The following is a 15,192-nucleotide window of genomic DNA, read 5'->3' as shown; positions in this document are numbered from 1 at the left end:
TTAAGACATTTTCAATTAATACTTCCTTATCTTCAATCTCTCTCATATCATTAATAATATAATTGCAATCATTTAGTTCCTTATTAGTTAAGACATTTTCAATTAATACTTCCTTATCTTCAATCTCTCTCATATCATTAATAATATAATTGCAATCCTTTAGTTCCATATTGGTTAAGACATTTTCAATTAATACTTCCTTATCTTCAATCTCTCTCATATCATTAATAATATAATTGCAATCATTTAGTTCCTTATTAGTTAAGACATTTTCAATTAATACTTCCTTATCTTCAATCTCTCTCATATCATTAATAATATAATTGCAATCCTTTAGTTCCTTATTAGTTAAGACATTTTCAATTAATACTTCCTTATCTTCAATCTCTCTCATATAATTAATAATATAATTGCAATCCTTTAGTTCCATATTGGTTAAGACATTTTCAATTAATACTTCCTTATCTTCAATCTCTCTCATATCATTAATAATATAATTGCAATCCTTTAGTTCCATATTGGTTAAGACATTTTCAATTAATACTTCCTTATCTTCAATCTCTCTCATATCATTAATAATATAATTGCAATCCTTTAGTTCCATATTGGTTAAGACATTTTCAATTAATACTCCCTTATCTTCAATCTCTCTCATATCATTAATAATATAATTACAATCCTTTAGTTCCATATTGGTTAAGACATTTTCAATTACTTTTCTCTTTTCTATCTCACTGATATCATAAACAGTATAATTACAATCATTTAGTTCCTTACTTGATAAGACATTCTCAATTTCTTCATTATCTTCTATCCCACTTATATTATTATCAATATCCTGACAGTTATTTTGTTCCTCATTAGTTAATATGTCATTTTCAATTTCTATTTTATAGTTCACATCTCCCTGTAATGACAGTTTTACTTCCAGTTCCATTTTCAACTTTACCACTTCTATTGCCTTTCTTTCTAATTCTAATTTTGATCTTTCTAGATCTAGTTTTTGTCGGTTTAAATCTTTTAATCTTTCTAGATCTAGTTTTTGTTGGTTTAAAACAAACTCTGGTATTTCATCACCCTCAATTCCAAACATGTGGGCCTGTTCTATTAATACCTCAATTGACCTAGGTTTTAACTCGTCCATGGTAATCACAAATAATAAGAAATATTACTGAATAAGAGTAAATTAATTTATAAAGGTTAAGTTAACAAGAAACATTGTTCAATTTACATAAGACAATAAATTATAAAAAAGATCAACAAAAAAAAAATTTCACCCTTTATCTCCCCTACTGAAAAGGCAATGTACACTCGACCCTGAATGCTCGATACAACAGACAAAAGAAAACTCAACTTATCTGTGTCTGATGCCAGGAAAGAAATGACAACTCTTCCCACACGACAGTGTTGCTTTAAGAATGTAGAACTTCTGGAGTGTCAGGTCGCTGTTCGGCCTCCTTGTAAACGCTTTATGACTCACAGCAGATTTAGAGAATGAAACAAATAGAAAACAAAATTATTCAAACATTGATATGATATTGATAGTAATAATAATGGGAGCATACAAAAAAAAATGATTATCTAGTCAGGTAGTACAATAATTTAATAATAATCCAACATCAATGTAGTAAAGGTAGATAAATCACGATTACTTGAGTAATTGCATTCATGTTGAATAATTCAATAGTAAGTGAAAACTAGTAGTAGTAGTGTCTCTTTAAATGGTGATGTCCTTTTAAATGGCGATGTCTCCAAATGGCGATGTCTCTTTAAATGGCGATTTTAAATGGCGATGTCTCTAAATCCAATAATCCAATAGTAAGTAAGTAGTAGTAGTGTCTCATTAAATGGTGATGTCCCTTTAAATGGTGATGTCCCTTTAAATGGTGATGTCTCTTTAAATGGTGGGTGACGCAATGACCTCGGTATACAAGAAGTAGCTGCAAGTCCACATTAGTCAATGACCTTTCGTAGAGTTCTGGTAGACTGCTTGACTTCAACAATAACGTGTGGATGGCGAAACAAACAAATAGTTCCTCCGTGTTCTCAAAAATGTAAACAATTTCGAGTTCTTCAGTGTGTGTCGAAAGACTCTCAAATACTGGCCGAACGAGGCCCAAAAATGTCAACGAGTAGTAGGTTACAAATGATACAGATTGCCTTGATTCCAACTTTAGTAGACAATGTCATGTACAATAGTTACTGTCCCAGACCGGACGAAGCTCAAAAAATTCGGTATCCTTTTCTTTGCTTGTGTTGCTTATTCTTTATTTTCTTGTCGACTTCTTCAACGTGACGAATGGCATAACAGGTATAACTGACCTGCCCGGACTAGCCCTCAGATAGATGTCAAGAATAACACTGTATTAGTACACCGGTTAATACACTGGTGTTTAATAATACAGGTAACAGGTACAACGATACCTGCCCGGACGAAGCCTCCAGATGTCAGAGGTTCGTAATTATATATATATATATACTGCTGCTGCTATGCTCTGCTTGTCTCTTGTCTTGTTGTGTTTCTTAACTTGGTTCCTGTGGCTCACTAGGGGTTTCTTGAATATTAAATAATACTTGCTTGATACTTTCTTGGTTGCTCAATTATGTCATCAATACTTGCTTAACTCAAATACGAACACTTAATATACATCAACTCTAACTCCTTATATTCATGAATATCAACAATACTTTAATACTTGATAACGCACACAATTATATCACTCTTATGAAATAGTAATACACAAAACACCAGTCCATCAACTTATAAATACATAAATACCAGTCCATCAACTTATAAATACATAAATACCAGTCCAGGAAGTAAACGTCCAACCTTCCTGGACCGGGAGCAAGACCTTACTGACTAACACATTCTGCGTCCCGAGACATGACGTTAAACTGCGCTCCTCTTTCCTTAGCACTTTTGGAGCTCAAAAGTGCCCTACTTCTTTTCTATCATTGTGTCTGCCTCCTCTTTTCCTAAGTCTGCCTCCATTGATCATCACACTGTCTCCTTAACTTTAAATTCTCACTACGTCCTAGACCAGTCCGTTTGCCGTGGACTGCGACGGGTAAGGGGGGATAAAGAGATCCTGGTGTTTGAGTGGTGGCTATCTGAGGATAAACCACAACAACACAATACTTTGGCTCCAAGTTCCCCTAGACCTGAGACCCAGATGGCCCGCTCTGGGTCAACCGGCTGGTCATGCCGAGCTACCAGCATAGGTCGTCGACCTATGCTGGAGGGCGGTGGCTGGAGGGTCAATCAGGGAGCTGCTGTATTGGACACATGTCCGATGTAGCAGCTGACTGAGTATAGCACCTGTGTAGCCCTGGCGGGCTCATTCTGGACATCCGAATGGCCCGTCCCCTTGTTGGACTCGATGGCGGGTGGGGAGCACAGGTGCCGAATTAACCAAAATATATATGGACAAAAAAACACACACAAAACTACTTGCCCCAGACCTATGTCTGGGCAAGAAACGACGAATTGACGATAAAAAAGAGGAGGTCCCAAAAAGCTGTGCCACCTGGCCATCATTTCTGGTGGTTAGATGCACAGAGGAGGGAAAAAGCCTGACCAAGTTGAGCCCTTTTATTATCTATAAGGGACTCAAGTCAGTAGTGGGAGAGCCCAAGAGTGTGTCTAAGCTACACAAAACAATGGAACTCCTTGTAGAAGTAGACAGCAAGACACACTCTGATGGGCTTTTAAGATGCAGAAGACTCTGTGATCTCCAAGTGGAAGTCATGCCACACAAGAGTCTGAACACCAGCAGAGGTGTAATCAGCTCTAGGGACCTACTGGAATGTTCCGAGAAGGAAATAGTGGAGGGCATTGAAAAAGTCACCCATGCCCGGCGCATTACCAGGCGCAGGGAGGGTGAGGAGGTCAAAACCGCCACTATTATCCTCACATTCGGAACTAGGACACCGCCAGAGTATGTGAAGGCAGGATACCTACGAGTTCCAGTGAGGCCCTACATACCTAACCCCATGAGGTGCTTCAAGTGCCAGGGTTATGGACACGGCGCGGCAGTCTGCAAGAGGAACACTGTGTGTGCCAGATGTGCTGGAGAGGGTCATGAGGACAAGGGCTGCACAGCCCAGTTCAAATGCCCAAACTGTCAAGCTGGCCATTCAGCCTACTCCAAGGACTGCCCTGTGTGGAAACAGGAGGTTGCCGTGCAGGAGTACAAGGCAAGAAACGGATGTACCTTTAGCCAGGCGAAATCGGCTGTACTGGCCCTACCCAAGGGCCAATTCGGCTTGACAAAGACCTACGCCCAGGCTGTTGCTAAGAAAGGAAGATCCATAGCCACACAGACGGACACATTGACCCCACCACCCCCTCCTCCTCCCCCAACTCAGAAGAAAACACCGCCAAAGAACACACCTCTGAAGAAACAAGAAAGCCCTGTTGTCATGCTAAAGAACAGGTTCTCTGTGCTCGCTGATGAGAGCATGGAGACTGAGCAGCATGTCAAAACCAATACTCCGGGAGAACCCGGAAACATCATGTCTGACACAGGTTCTCCTCAGAGAACCCAGCCAGACACCCCAACCTCTACCGAGTTAGAGGTTGACCAACTCCCTAAGGGGAGAAATCAAAGCGGAGAGGATGCCCGAGGTGAGAGAGGAGGAAATAACCTCCGCTCTAACCAGAGGGATCTCCCCTCTCCAGAGAGAAAGACTTCCCCCAAAAGGGGGTTGTCCTCCTCTCCATCCAAACCCAAGAATAAAAATACCAACGTCACTGGAATAAAGGGAAACCCCTCCGGGGGCCTCCCAAGGCCAAATAGCTCCAAGTAGGTCATCTAGAATAAGCCATGGATTCCAGAATTGTACAGTGGAATTGTAGAGGCCTCAAGGCCAATTACGAGGAAATGCAGCTACTGATGGACTCTGAGACTCCTGTAGCTGTCTGCTTACAGGAAACATTTCTGAAAGATTGCATCAGCTTCCGAAGCTACCGTGCTTACACCAAGAATGTTGAGGATGCAGAGAGAGCATCAGGTGGAGTCTGTATCCTTGTGAAGGATAGCATCCCCCATGAGAGGGTAGAACTACAGACCACACTACAGGCCGTAGCAGCTAGGATAACCCTTCACAAGGTTATCACTTGCTGCAGCCTGTATCTACCACCAGGCGCTCCATTAAACCGAACAGACATGGAGGACCTATTGAAACAACTCCCCCGGCCTTATTTAATCCTTGGGGATTTCAATGCCCATAACACCATGTGGGGATCCAACAATACCGACACAAGAGGTCGTATGCTGGAGGATATCTTCCTCCAACATGATTTATGCATACTTAATGATGCATCACCGACCTACTTGCACCCAGGAACTGGATCATTCACATGCATTGACCTCACCGTATGCGTCCCCGGACTTCTGGACGATTTTAAATGGTCAGTTAGCAATGATCTACGGGGAAGTGATCACTTCCCAATCATCATTACTAACAATCTCCCTTCATTGGGACGACCTCAGCGGTGGAAACTGAATAAGGCTGATTGGGAACAATTCCAAAAAAGATGCTCTGAGGATATCACAGAAAATATCCTCCATGAACAGAACCCAGCTGATACCTTTGCTAGCAAGCTACTAAGTATAGCCAGGAAAGTTGTACCCCTAACCTCTGCAAATCCAAAACGGCCTAGCAAACCATGGTTTAATACAGCTTGCAAAAGTGCTATTGGTGATAGGAAAAAACGACTGGCTGCATTTATAAAGAATCCTTCCCAGGAAAACCTAAAGCTATTCAGGATAGCTAGAGCAAAGGCTAGACAAACCATACGGTCAGCCAAAAGGAATTCCTGGAGAAGTTTTGTCGGCAGTCTGGATGCCAAAACTTCTGCTAGAGCGGTTTGGAAGGCAGTAAGGCGAATCAAAGGGAAAGAATCAAATGCAATAGGGCATTTGAAAAACCAAGGACGAACTGTCACGTCCCCCAGAGAAATAGCTGACTGCCTTGCATCCTCAATAGCAGAAAAATCATCCACTGCACACTACACGCCAGAGTTCCAAAAAGTCAAAACCAGGGAGGAATGACACCCCATTGATTTCAGGTCAGAGAACAATGAAGACTACAACAAACCGTTCTCGCTTGAGGAACTGAGGGAATCGCTGGACAAGTCACATGACACAGCGCCTGGAGAAGACGAAATCCATTACCAGTTCCTCAAGCACCTTCCCGAACCCTCATTGGCAGTCCTGCTAGGGGTCTATAACTGTGTGTGGCAAACAGGCGCTTTCCCAAACAGCTGGAGGAAAGCCACAGTTATACCGATACCTAAACCGGGAAGAGACGGCTCTGACCCAGCTAACTATCGACCAATAGCACTAACAAGCTGCATCTGCAAAACCATGGAAAGAATGATTAACAGTAGGCTGGTCTGGTACCTGGAAAGGATTAAAGTGATCTCAAACTACCAGTGCGGATTCCGGCAGGGGCGGACAACAACTGACCACCTGGTAAGGCTGGAAGCTTATATTAGAAATGCATTACTCAGAAGAGAGCATCTAGTAGCTGTATTCTTCGATATAGAAAAGGCCTATGACACAACCTGGAAACATGGCATTCTACGTGACCTGGCGCTTATGGGGCTTAAGGGACACCTCCCCTGTTTTGTGGAGGAATTCCTGAAAGATCGAAAATTTCAGGTCCGAGTGGGCAACTCCGCTTCTGACACTCATGACCAGGAAATGGGTGTACCCCAGGGCAGCATTCTGTCAGTCACCCTGTTCAACATTAAAATAAATAGCATCATAAATGCGCTGTCCCCTGGCATAGAGTGCTCTTTGTATGTCGATGACTTTGTCATTCTTACTTATGGGAAAAACATGAACACCTTAGAAAGGAAATTACAGTTATGTTTAAACAAAATTCAGGGTTGGGCAAACTATAATGGTTTCAAATTCTCAGACTCCAAAACAGTTAGTATGCATTTTTGTAATCTAAGGGGACTCCACCCAGACCCTGAACTATTTATACACAAAAAGAAGATCCCTGTCGTGAAAACTACAAAATTTTTAGGCCTCACCTTAGATTCCAAATTTAATTTTCTCCCCCACATTAAGGAACTTAGGAAGAAATGCCAAAAGTCATTAAACATACTAAGAGTACTCAGCCATACGGACTGGGGAGCTGACAGAGATACCTTGCTGCTGCTCTATCGGAGTCTAATTCGATCCAAGCTAGACTACGGATCCATAATATATGGAGCAGCAAGGAAGTCGTACCTAAAAATACTGGAACCAATACAAAATGCTGCCCTGCGTCTCTGTCTCGGCGCGTTTCGTACATCACCTATCCCAAGTCTCCATGTGGAGGCTGGAGAACTCCCCATGGATATAAGAATGAAAAAGCTTGCAATGCAGTATATAGTCAAGCTAAAATCCAACCCCACGAACCCTGCTTTTGACTCCATATTTAACCCCACAGAGGTAGAATTATACAATCGAAGGCCTAACGTCATACAGCCGTTGGGCCTTCGAATGAGAGAACCCATCCAAAATTTAACCCCACCCATTGACCAAATCTCTAAAATAGAAACCCCTCAGAATCCTCCTTGGCTAATGAATAAACCCAAATTAAATTTATCCCTCCTTAATTTCAAAAAAGAAAATACAGACCCAAGCATACTACAAGTCAACTTTAGGGAACTGCAGGAGAGCTACGGAGATTGTGGCACCATCTACACAGACGGATCCAAAATGGAGGGAAAGGTCGCGTGTGCCTGCTCCTTTCGGAATAAAACAATCTCCCGTAGACTCCCCGATGGCTGCTCCATCTTTACGGCCGAATTGCACGCAATATTGCTTGCACTTATGGCCGTAAAAGCATCAGAAAGGAGTAAATTTATAATCTGCTCCGACTCCAAATCTGCATTGCAAGCTTTGGGGCGGATGAAGACTGACATCCCATTGGTACATAAGAGCCTGAAGCTGTTGGACCAAATAACAGCCGACCGTAGGCATGTCACCTTCATCTGGGTCCCCTCCCATGTTGGCATTGAGGGAAACGAAGCCGCAGACAGAGAAGCAAAGAGAGCCCTAAATCATGCGGTGTCAGGAACCCAAATTCCCTACTCGGACCTGAGACAAAGTATTGCCTCTGCCACCTATCGAGAGTGGCAGAACCGATGGGAGGCTGAGACTCACAGTAAACTCAGGCAGATTGTGGCGGATGTCAGGTGGCGGCCCACATCTAAGGGTCTGACAAGGCGTGGTAGCACAACCATGTCCAGACTTAGGATTGGCCACACCTACATCACGCACTCTTTTGTACTGAAGAGAGAGGAGCCCCCACTTTGCGAGTACTGTGACTCTCGCCTCACCGTGAAACATATCCTCGTTGATTGCCCCAGATACCAGGATGTCAGGGCGAAATATTTTAGAGCCACTAATCTAAAAACACTATTTAATAATGTCGACCCTGGGAAGGTACTGGGCTTTATTCGGGAAGTGGGGCTATCTACGAAGATGTGATTTCTGAATTTGTGAACATGCACTATTTACATTAGATTTTTACCAAATATTTAAATTTTTACTACCTTTACTATTTTAAATGTGAATAGACCTTGATTTTAATTATATGACTGTATAGAATCTGGCCCTTTTTGTTTAGAGAGAGAGTAGTCCTTAAGGGACTGCAGGCACGACATGGCCTAAATTGTGCCGATGTGCCTCAAATCAACAAATCAAATCAACTAACACACTCTCTCGCACATTCAACGAAGACTTAATCACTCAGTTCACAACACGTGCAACACTTGGCATTCATAACAAGGGGATATAACAATCACACCAAAATATTAAACTAACATTCATTCTCGCCATACCTCTCCCTGACAACATTCAGCTTGATTAAATTCCTTTGACTAGACTAGGTTGGTTTAATAAATATCTTTCATGTTAATTCAATATTGCAATTCAAAGATGTATAATAATTCTTGTTGGATTTATTAGTTTTAAGTGTTAAAATTTTAGCTTGTGAACCATTTATTTGAGGACAAGGAATCTACTTAACCTATCATTGCAATTTAGGATTTACTTAATCAGTATACTGTAATTTAAACAGGTTCCTCTTCCTGATTACATCTCGAAATGGGGTTTGTTGATGTCTGTTATTCTTTACATCCACAGGTATGTTCAGTATTTATTAGGTGCTGACAAAAACTCTGTCAAGGATAAACTTGGCTCAGTGAGAGGCATAGTTGAAGCATGTCTAGTGACATCATTATTAAAAATAGAAAACATTAATCTTCAACAGTACATCATAGATCTGGAGGTTGGTGAATTTGACGTTTACTTCATGCCTGAACGATATATGAAACATTTTATTTAGGGAAGAAGTTGACTTATGTATAATGTTAAGTACAAGCTATACATGGAGAAAGTTATGAAGATTATTTTGGAATTCCAGTTAATAAATCAAGACCATCTCATGAAAAAAATTCATTTAATATATAAAAGAGTTCCTCTGGTTATGTTGCTTTGAATTATGATGTTTCGTGGCTACAACACATCTCCCATATCTTCTGCAGGTTCTACCTCTTCAGACTTACCTACCCCAGTATCTCCAGCATCTTCTGCATCTTCTTCCTCCTAATAAGCATGTTTTCTCTTCTTTTTTTTTTTATTTGTTTCATTTCATTACTTAACGTATTTTATAGTTTCATTATGTGCTAATGATGTGTTGAAAGTGTTGGGATAGGATGAGTGTTTACATATTTGCTTACATTATTTACATATGTTCCGTCTTACACTTACTAGGAATGGCTTAACATAGTTCTATTTTATAACAGTGTGAACTTATTAAATAGACTTAATGACTTAGTGCATACCATAATCCAAAAAGGATTCAATTCTATGGAGAAAGTGCAGCCTCTTTTTTATACTGTATAAAATAAATAAATGAGTTAGAGAGAGAGAAAATATTTTTCTGTCTTGAGGTTCCATAGCCTTCCTGAAATGTAGAATCTTCATGTAGGATATTAGTATGTAATCTGTGACATGCTGAAATAGGGAGAGACATGGCTTAATAAGTCCAATAATAGATAGGGAAAAAAGAAAAATAAGCTTTTTTCTATTGTATTGAGTTGATATTAGCTGAAATGAAACTTTTGAAATGTACATTGAACTTAATCAAGATATGTTTAATTGCCATTTAAAATACCTAATAGCAAAATTTTTGGCTGTCTATGAGTGTAAAAAAATTGAGAACCACTAGTCTTAGTTTATCTCCATTTTAAGAATTTCTGCTCGCAGTTTTATTTTGATTTATTCAACAGAATTTTCTAAATGAGTCACCTGAGACCAGGTACAAGGAATTTCAGAATCTGTTAATATTTAGATATGAACTTGATCAAGGGGAGACAAAACATCTCACCATAAAGACCATTGGTTCCCTGTTTGTGGATTCTCTGAGTTTCCTCTTCTCTGCCCACAATCCAATGAGGAGTGTGATAGAGTTCAACACATTTTTAAGTCAACTTGTAACTTTAAAGAACTGGTCTTTGATGCCCAGATTAGACCATCTTCTCTTCTGGATGGAATTTCATTTTTGTACCACACTTTTTACTTTAGCCCATGTAAGTTTCGTTGCATTATATGTTTTATTTTTTCAATCTAATTTAAATTTTGATTTCTTAGTAATAGTGAAATTTGTTTTTAAAACGTACACCTATTCTGAAATTGTAATATTAAATTTGCTATTGCTACTAATGTGACAAGAGGATCAGATAATCATCAAGTTAAAAACACAGGATGTGTGTTTAGCTTATTGACATGTTTCCAGATTGACATTGAAGTATTTCTGGTCTAAACTCATTAAAAATGGTTTGAATCTATTACTTAGACTTCAATCCTCCTGTGTCATTCGGCCCATAGGGTGGCTAGCTTTCTCCACAGAAATCAATCACAAGTCACATCCAAGCCTTCCTCCAACTTACACCTATGAATGTTTTGACATTCTAAGAAGAAGTTCCTCTTTTTAGCTTGCATCTTATGGCTGACTATGTTGAAAGTGTTTTATCTCGTTTAAGGTTATTTTTATGAATCTCATACAACATTCAGTTACAACCTTGTTTAAGGGGTGAGTGCCAGTGCTGTAGAAGATTTCTTTATTGCTTGCATGATATCTGTATGATCCTAACATCTTTCCCAGTCATTTCTCTCATTTTTAACCTCTTTTCGACGTTTGTGAATGACTTCCATGTCTTGCAAGTGTAGGCCGCTGTTGAGACAGCTGCAGTGAGGTGGTTGATCTTGATTTGTTTGCCCAGATAGGCCATCATTGTTGAAAGATGGCTCTTGTGGTTTCCAATTTTTACATGCTACATCATGCAACATTTAATCTCTTGTAATGAATGATGTCTAAATAAGTGAACTTTTCTGTTTGTTTGAATTTTAAAAATTATTATTAATCTGGTGTACAGAAATAGAAAGTGAGACACTTATAATCTTAAAAAAGAGCCATGGCAACCATATTAACTTTTTTTGTAAAATCATTAATTTGAATACTTTATAAATATACAATTAATTAAATTGATAAAATAAATCCTATTCATGTTTATATTAATTTTATTTCAAAAGGAAAGCCAGTATTTATTTTTAAACTTAAACATACTTAATTTCATAGCTGTGTGAAATTGAGAAGTTTGATTAATTTTGAATTTCTTTTTCATTAGCTTAAGGCATATTTTGTGTCATTTTTAGGCTAACAAGACTTCTAAAAACAAAAATAGATTTTATCTTCCCAATTTATATCTGGGAAATTTAAAACTGGTGGAAGCTTGTATCAATGGAGTGGACACTGGAAAGTCTGCGAAATTTTTGTATCAGATGTTGGCTGAACAGGATTTATCAAATTTGAATGTTCAGGACATACAAACTACACTAGTGATGTTTTTAGTGGGCAGGTAAGCATTCTCTTTCTCTACCTAAAAGACAGTAATAAACATCCTTACAATTGAATTTTTTACATGCCAAGATGTAAATATTCAGGTTTGAATTGTCACACATGGTTTTCATTCAAAAGAAAATGACACAAGAAAATCATCAAAAAACTCTATCTGAATGAGGGCTTGAGAGACTCAAATTCTAAATCCTTGGACATAAACACTGCAGCTGCACTCACTACTCTATTATATGATCTATTTACTTTACTAGATCAGCAAAATAACTTGAATACTTTGAAGCTTTATATTTTTGCCAGTTTTTAACCTTAAATAGTTTTGGAAAACTGCTTAAAAGTTGATCTTACTTAAGCTTTATAATTTTGTTATTCTGAATTAGTAGCCATGATGTTTTAAAATATAAAAAGGCTAATAGGAAACCCTGCTGGACATCCATGTAGAAACAAAGCGTGTATTCTTCATGAGTCCTTCAACAGCATGACGCGTAGGACGTAATCATCTTCTTTTTTGAAGTAACGTCTGTATTATATAAGATAACAGCAGCAGTCAAACCAGAAGACAAAAATGATTACAATATAGGCTTTAAACTAATAAAAGCATTCATTTTTACCTGACTGACAGATAACTTTAAACTATCTGCTTATTTAGTCTTCACTGTTTTTCATCTTCATTAGCTAGCAGCTGATAAATGACTCCATCTCAGCAGAGAAGACACACATTATGACATTATGATGATAGACTGAAAGAACTGATATGCCACATATATAAATATATCATTGCCTTATGAGCTGATGTCTAAATTAATCACTTATGGCCTGCATTTAGATTGCCTTTTTGTCATTCAGTATTCCATGTACTTTAAAACATTGATTGGAAATTTGCCATTTAAATTTTTAGCCAATTAATGTGCCGTAAATTATGAAGCTTCAACTTGTAGAGTGTTGCTGTGCCACAAGTCATTGAATGGCTTGTCAATGTGCCATAATATTTTATCAGCCAGTTAGTAATGTGCCAGTGTAATTTAAATAAAAATAAAAAAGTAAAGTCCCCTTTTCAGACTTTGTTATCTATGGGGCAGATGATGTAAAAATCATCTGTTTCTGTGGCCTACAGTTAATGAGGGTGTCATGTGGCCAGCATAACGACCAACCGCTTTGACTTTTCCCCAACTATAGTCAGGTACTCATTAGAGCTGGATGGACTCAGAGGCGCCCGAAGATCCCGAAATAAAAAATCCCTGTCTCACCAGGATTCGAACCCTGGTCCACGGTTCGGAAGCCAAGCGTTTTACTGCTCAGCCACTGCGCCTCCTAGTGTAACTTAAATAATTACATGAAAAGAACTTTTCCAAAAGAAATCAGGTATCCTTATAGATTTCTAGGAAATGTGACTTCTTATCCAATGCTAAAGGACAAGATTCCAAGCCAATAATTTAACCAAACTTTTCCCAGTTTTTGAAGAATGTTTTCATACTGATAGCTTACATAATATTTAACTCTTTTCATCAATGTTTCACTGCAGTGAGTTCAACCTTATTGACTACATTCAAGTGCTGTGTGGACCCAATCCAAGCTATGAGCTTGTGGAGAGAATACTCATTTTGACACTTGTTGTCATGCTCAATATTCCTAAAGAGTTGGTTTCATCAGATTTTGAAATACTAATCAGGGGCAAACTTTATAATGTATGTTTTTTTTCTCATTGTTATACGATCTCAATATTTTTGGATCCCGGTAGTATTCATTTTCCTGTAGTATTCACTTTTGTGACCTATGGTGGCATATAAAGAGTTGTCTTGGGATGAAATTAATAATTTTTTTTTATTTCACAAAGGCTACATAATTATCAAGCTTCTATATTTTAGTTATTGATAATATTTCTTAAAAATACTCAAAACATAATACTTTAAAAGAAAATGAAAGGCACAAAATATGCTGAATTGTGAAAACTATTTTTTTTTTTTTTTTTTTTTTAAATATATATTTCTATTATTTAAAGTCAACAAGCTGTTCCTCAAAGTTGATATCAATGTTTTTATTTTCCAGAACTGCAAACAAAGTGCATGAAATTTAAAAGTTAAATTTATTTTATTTAGAAATGTGTCTGCTGCAAGTTAAAGAATAATAACTTATCTGTATTTCCATAATTATCGCACAGCACAAAATACTTTTCTAGAAAATTTTCCTTAGAAGAATCTTAGTGCTATTAGAGCATGGAATGGGTTGCCTGAGCCAGCCAGGAAAACCAGTGACTTGGCAGAATATAAGTCATTTGTTAACATGCATGACGCGTATGTTGTAATCATCTTCTTTTTTTAAGGAAAGTCTGTATTATATAAAAGATAAGATAAGAATCAAGAAAAAAAAAGGCCTACTAGGAAATAAATGCATTTGAATATACCTTTTAAACTTTAATTTTGATTTTCAGAGTACTATTATTTAGAGTCCTTATAACTTTTAAGAAAAGGTTTCTAAATCAAAGAAGTTTTCATTTTGTAAATCACACAGCTTTCCAGCTATATTTGTAAACTAATACTTTACAGACATTAGTGCTATTTTTTTCTAAGCCTGTCACAGACACTAATTAGTAATAATAATAAATGACATTTTTCTTCCCATGTTTTATATCATAAAAAGACATGTTTTTGTATTTACAATAGTCTCAAAGATATGTTGAGTTAAATCTTTCAAATGCATCTTTTTTATCTACGTCTATGAAATTTATTCTAATGAAACTTTCTTTATTTCTTTTTTTGCACAGATCAAACATAATGATTTAATGCCAGAAAGGTTGAAACTCTTAATTAAAAATATCCACAAAGCAAAGAGTTACCCAGACTTAGTGACAGCCATTTCATTTTACTTAAACAGCCAAGGGGACTTTATGATGCAATATACTTGGCAGGATCGAAAGAATTTTCAACTCTTTCCATATCGTATGGAAATAAAATACTATCCACAGATGGTTTTCTTTAAAATGCCCGCTCCTGTATCAGTGGACCCTGTCATGGTATGTTTTATGATGAGCTTTGTAGGCTATATATGCTTTAATTTGCGATGCCACCATCATATGCCTGTACAAAAAAGGTGACAAATCAGGCTGCTGCAATTGTCATGGCATTACATTACTGTCAATAGCTGGAAAAATCCTTGCCAAAAATACTACTTGACACAATGACCAACTCCATTGTAGGCTTTGTGCTCTCTGAAAGCAAGTGTGTATTTCTGGCTGGTAGAGGCACATTGGACCTGATTTTCATGTTG

The 15,192-nt window shown here is 38.0% G+C and overlaps 1 protein-coding gene across 1 annotated transcript in view; it reads left to right on the top strand.

Annotated features, from left to right (window-relative positions):
* LOC106060020 (TPR and ankyrin repeat-containing protein 1-like) overlaps positions 1–15,192 on the top strand; it is a 72,472-nt gene that overhangs the window by 55,138 nt on the left and 2,142 nt on the right. Inside the window, exons 41-45 of the mRNA XM_056015207.1 lie at positions 9,156–9,300; positions 10,304–10,603; positions 11,730–11,932; positions 13,451–13,613; positions 14,690–14,938. Of these exons, the coding sequence (XP_055871182.1) occupies positions 9,156–9,300; positions 10,304–10,603; positions 11,730–11,932; positions 13,451–13,613; positions 14,690–14,938 (1,060 nt within the window). The remainder of the gene's footprint in view (positions 1–9,155; positions 9,301–10,303; positions 10,604–11,729; positions 11,933–13,450; positions 13,614–14,689; positions 14,939–15,192) is intronic.

This window comes from Biomphalaria glabrata, chromosome 17, assembly GCF_947242115.1.
Source record: "Biomphalaria glabrata chromosome 17, xgBioGlab47.1, whole genome shotgun sequence".
Lineage (NCBI taxonomy): Eukaryota > Metazoa > Mollusca > Gastropoda > Planorbidae > Biomphalaria > Biomphalaria glabrata.
This window is presented reverse-complemented; position numbering and strand designations above follow the sequence as displayed.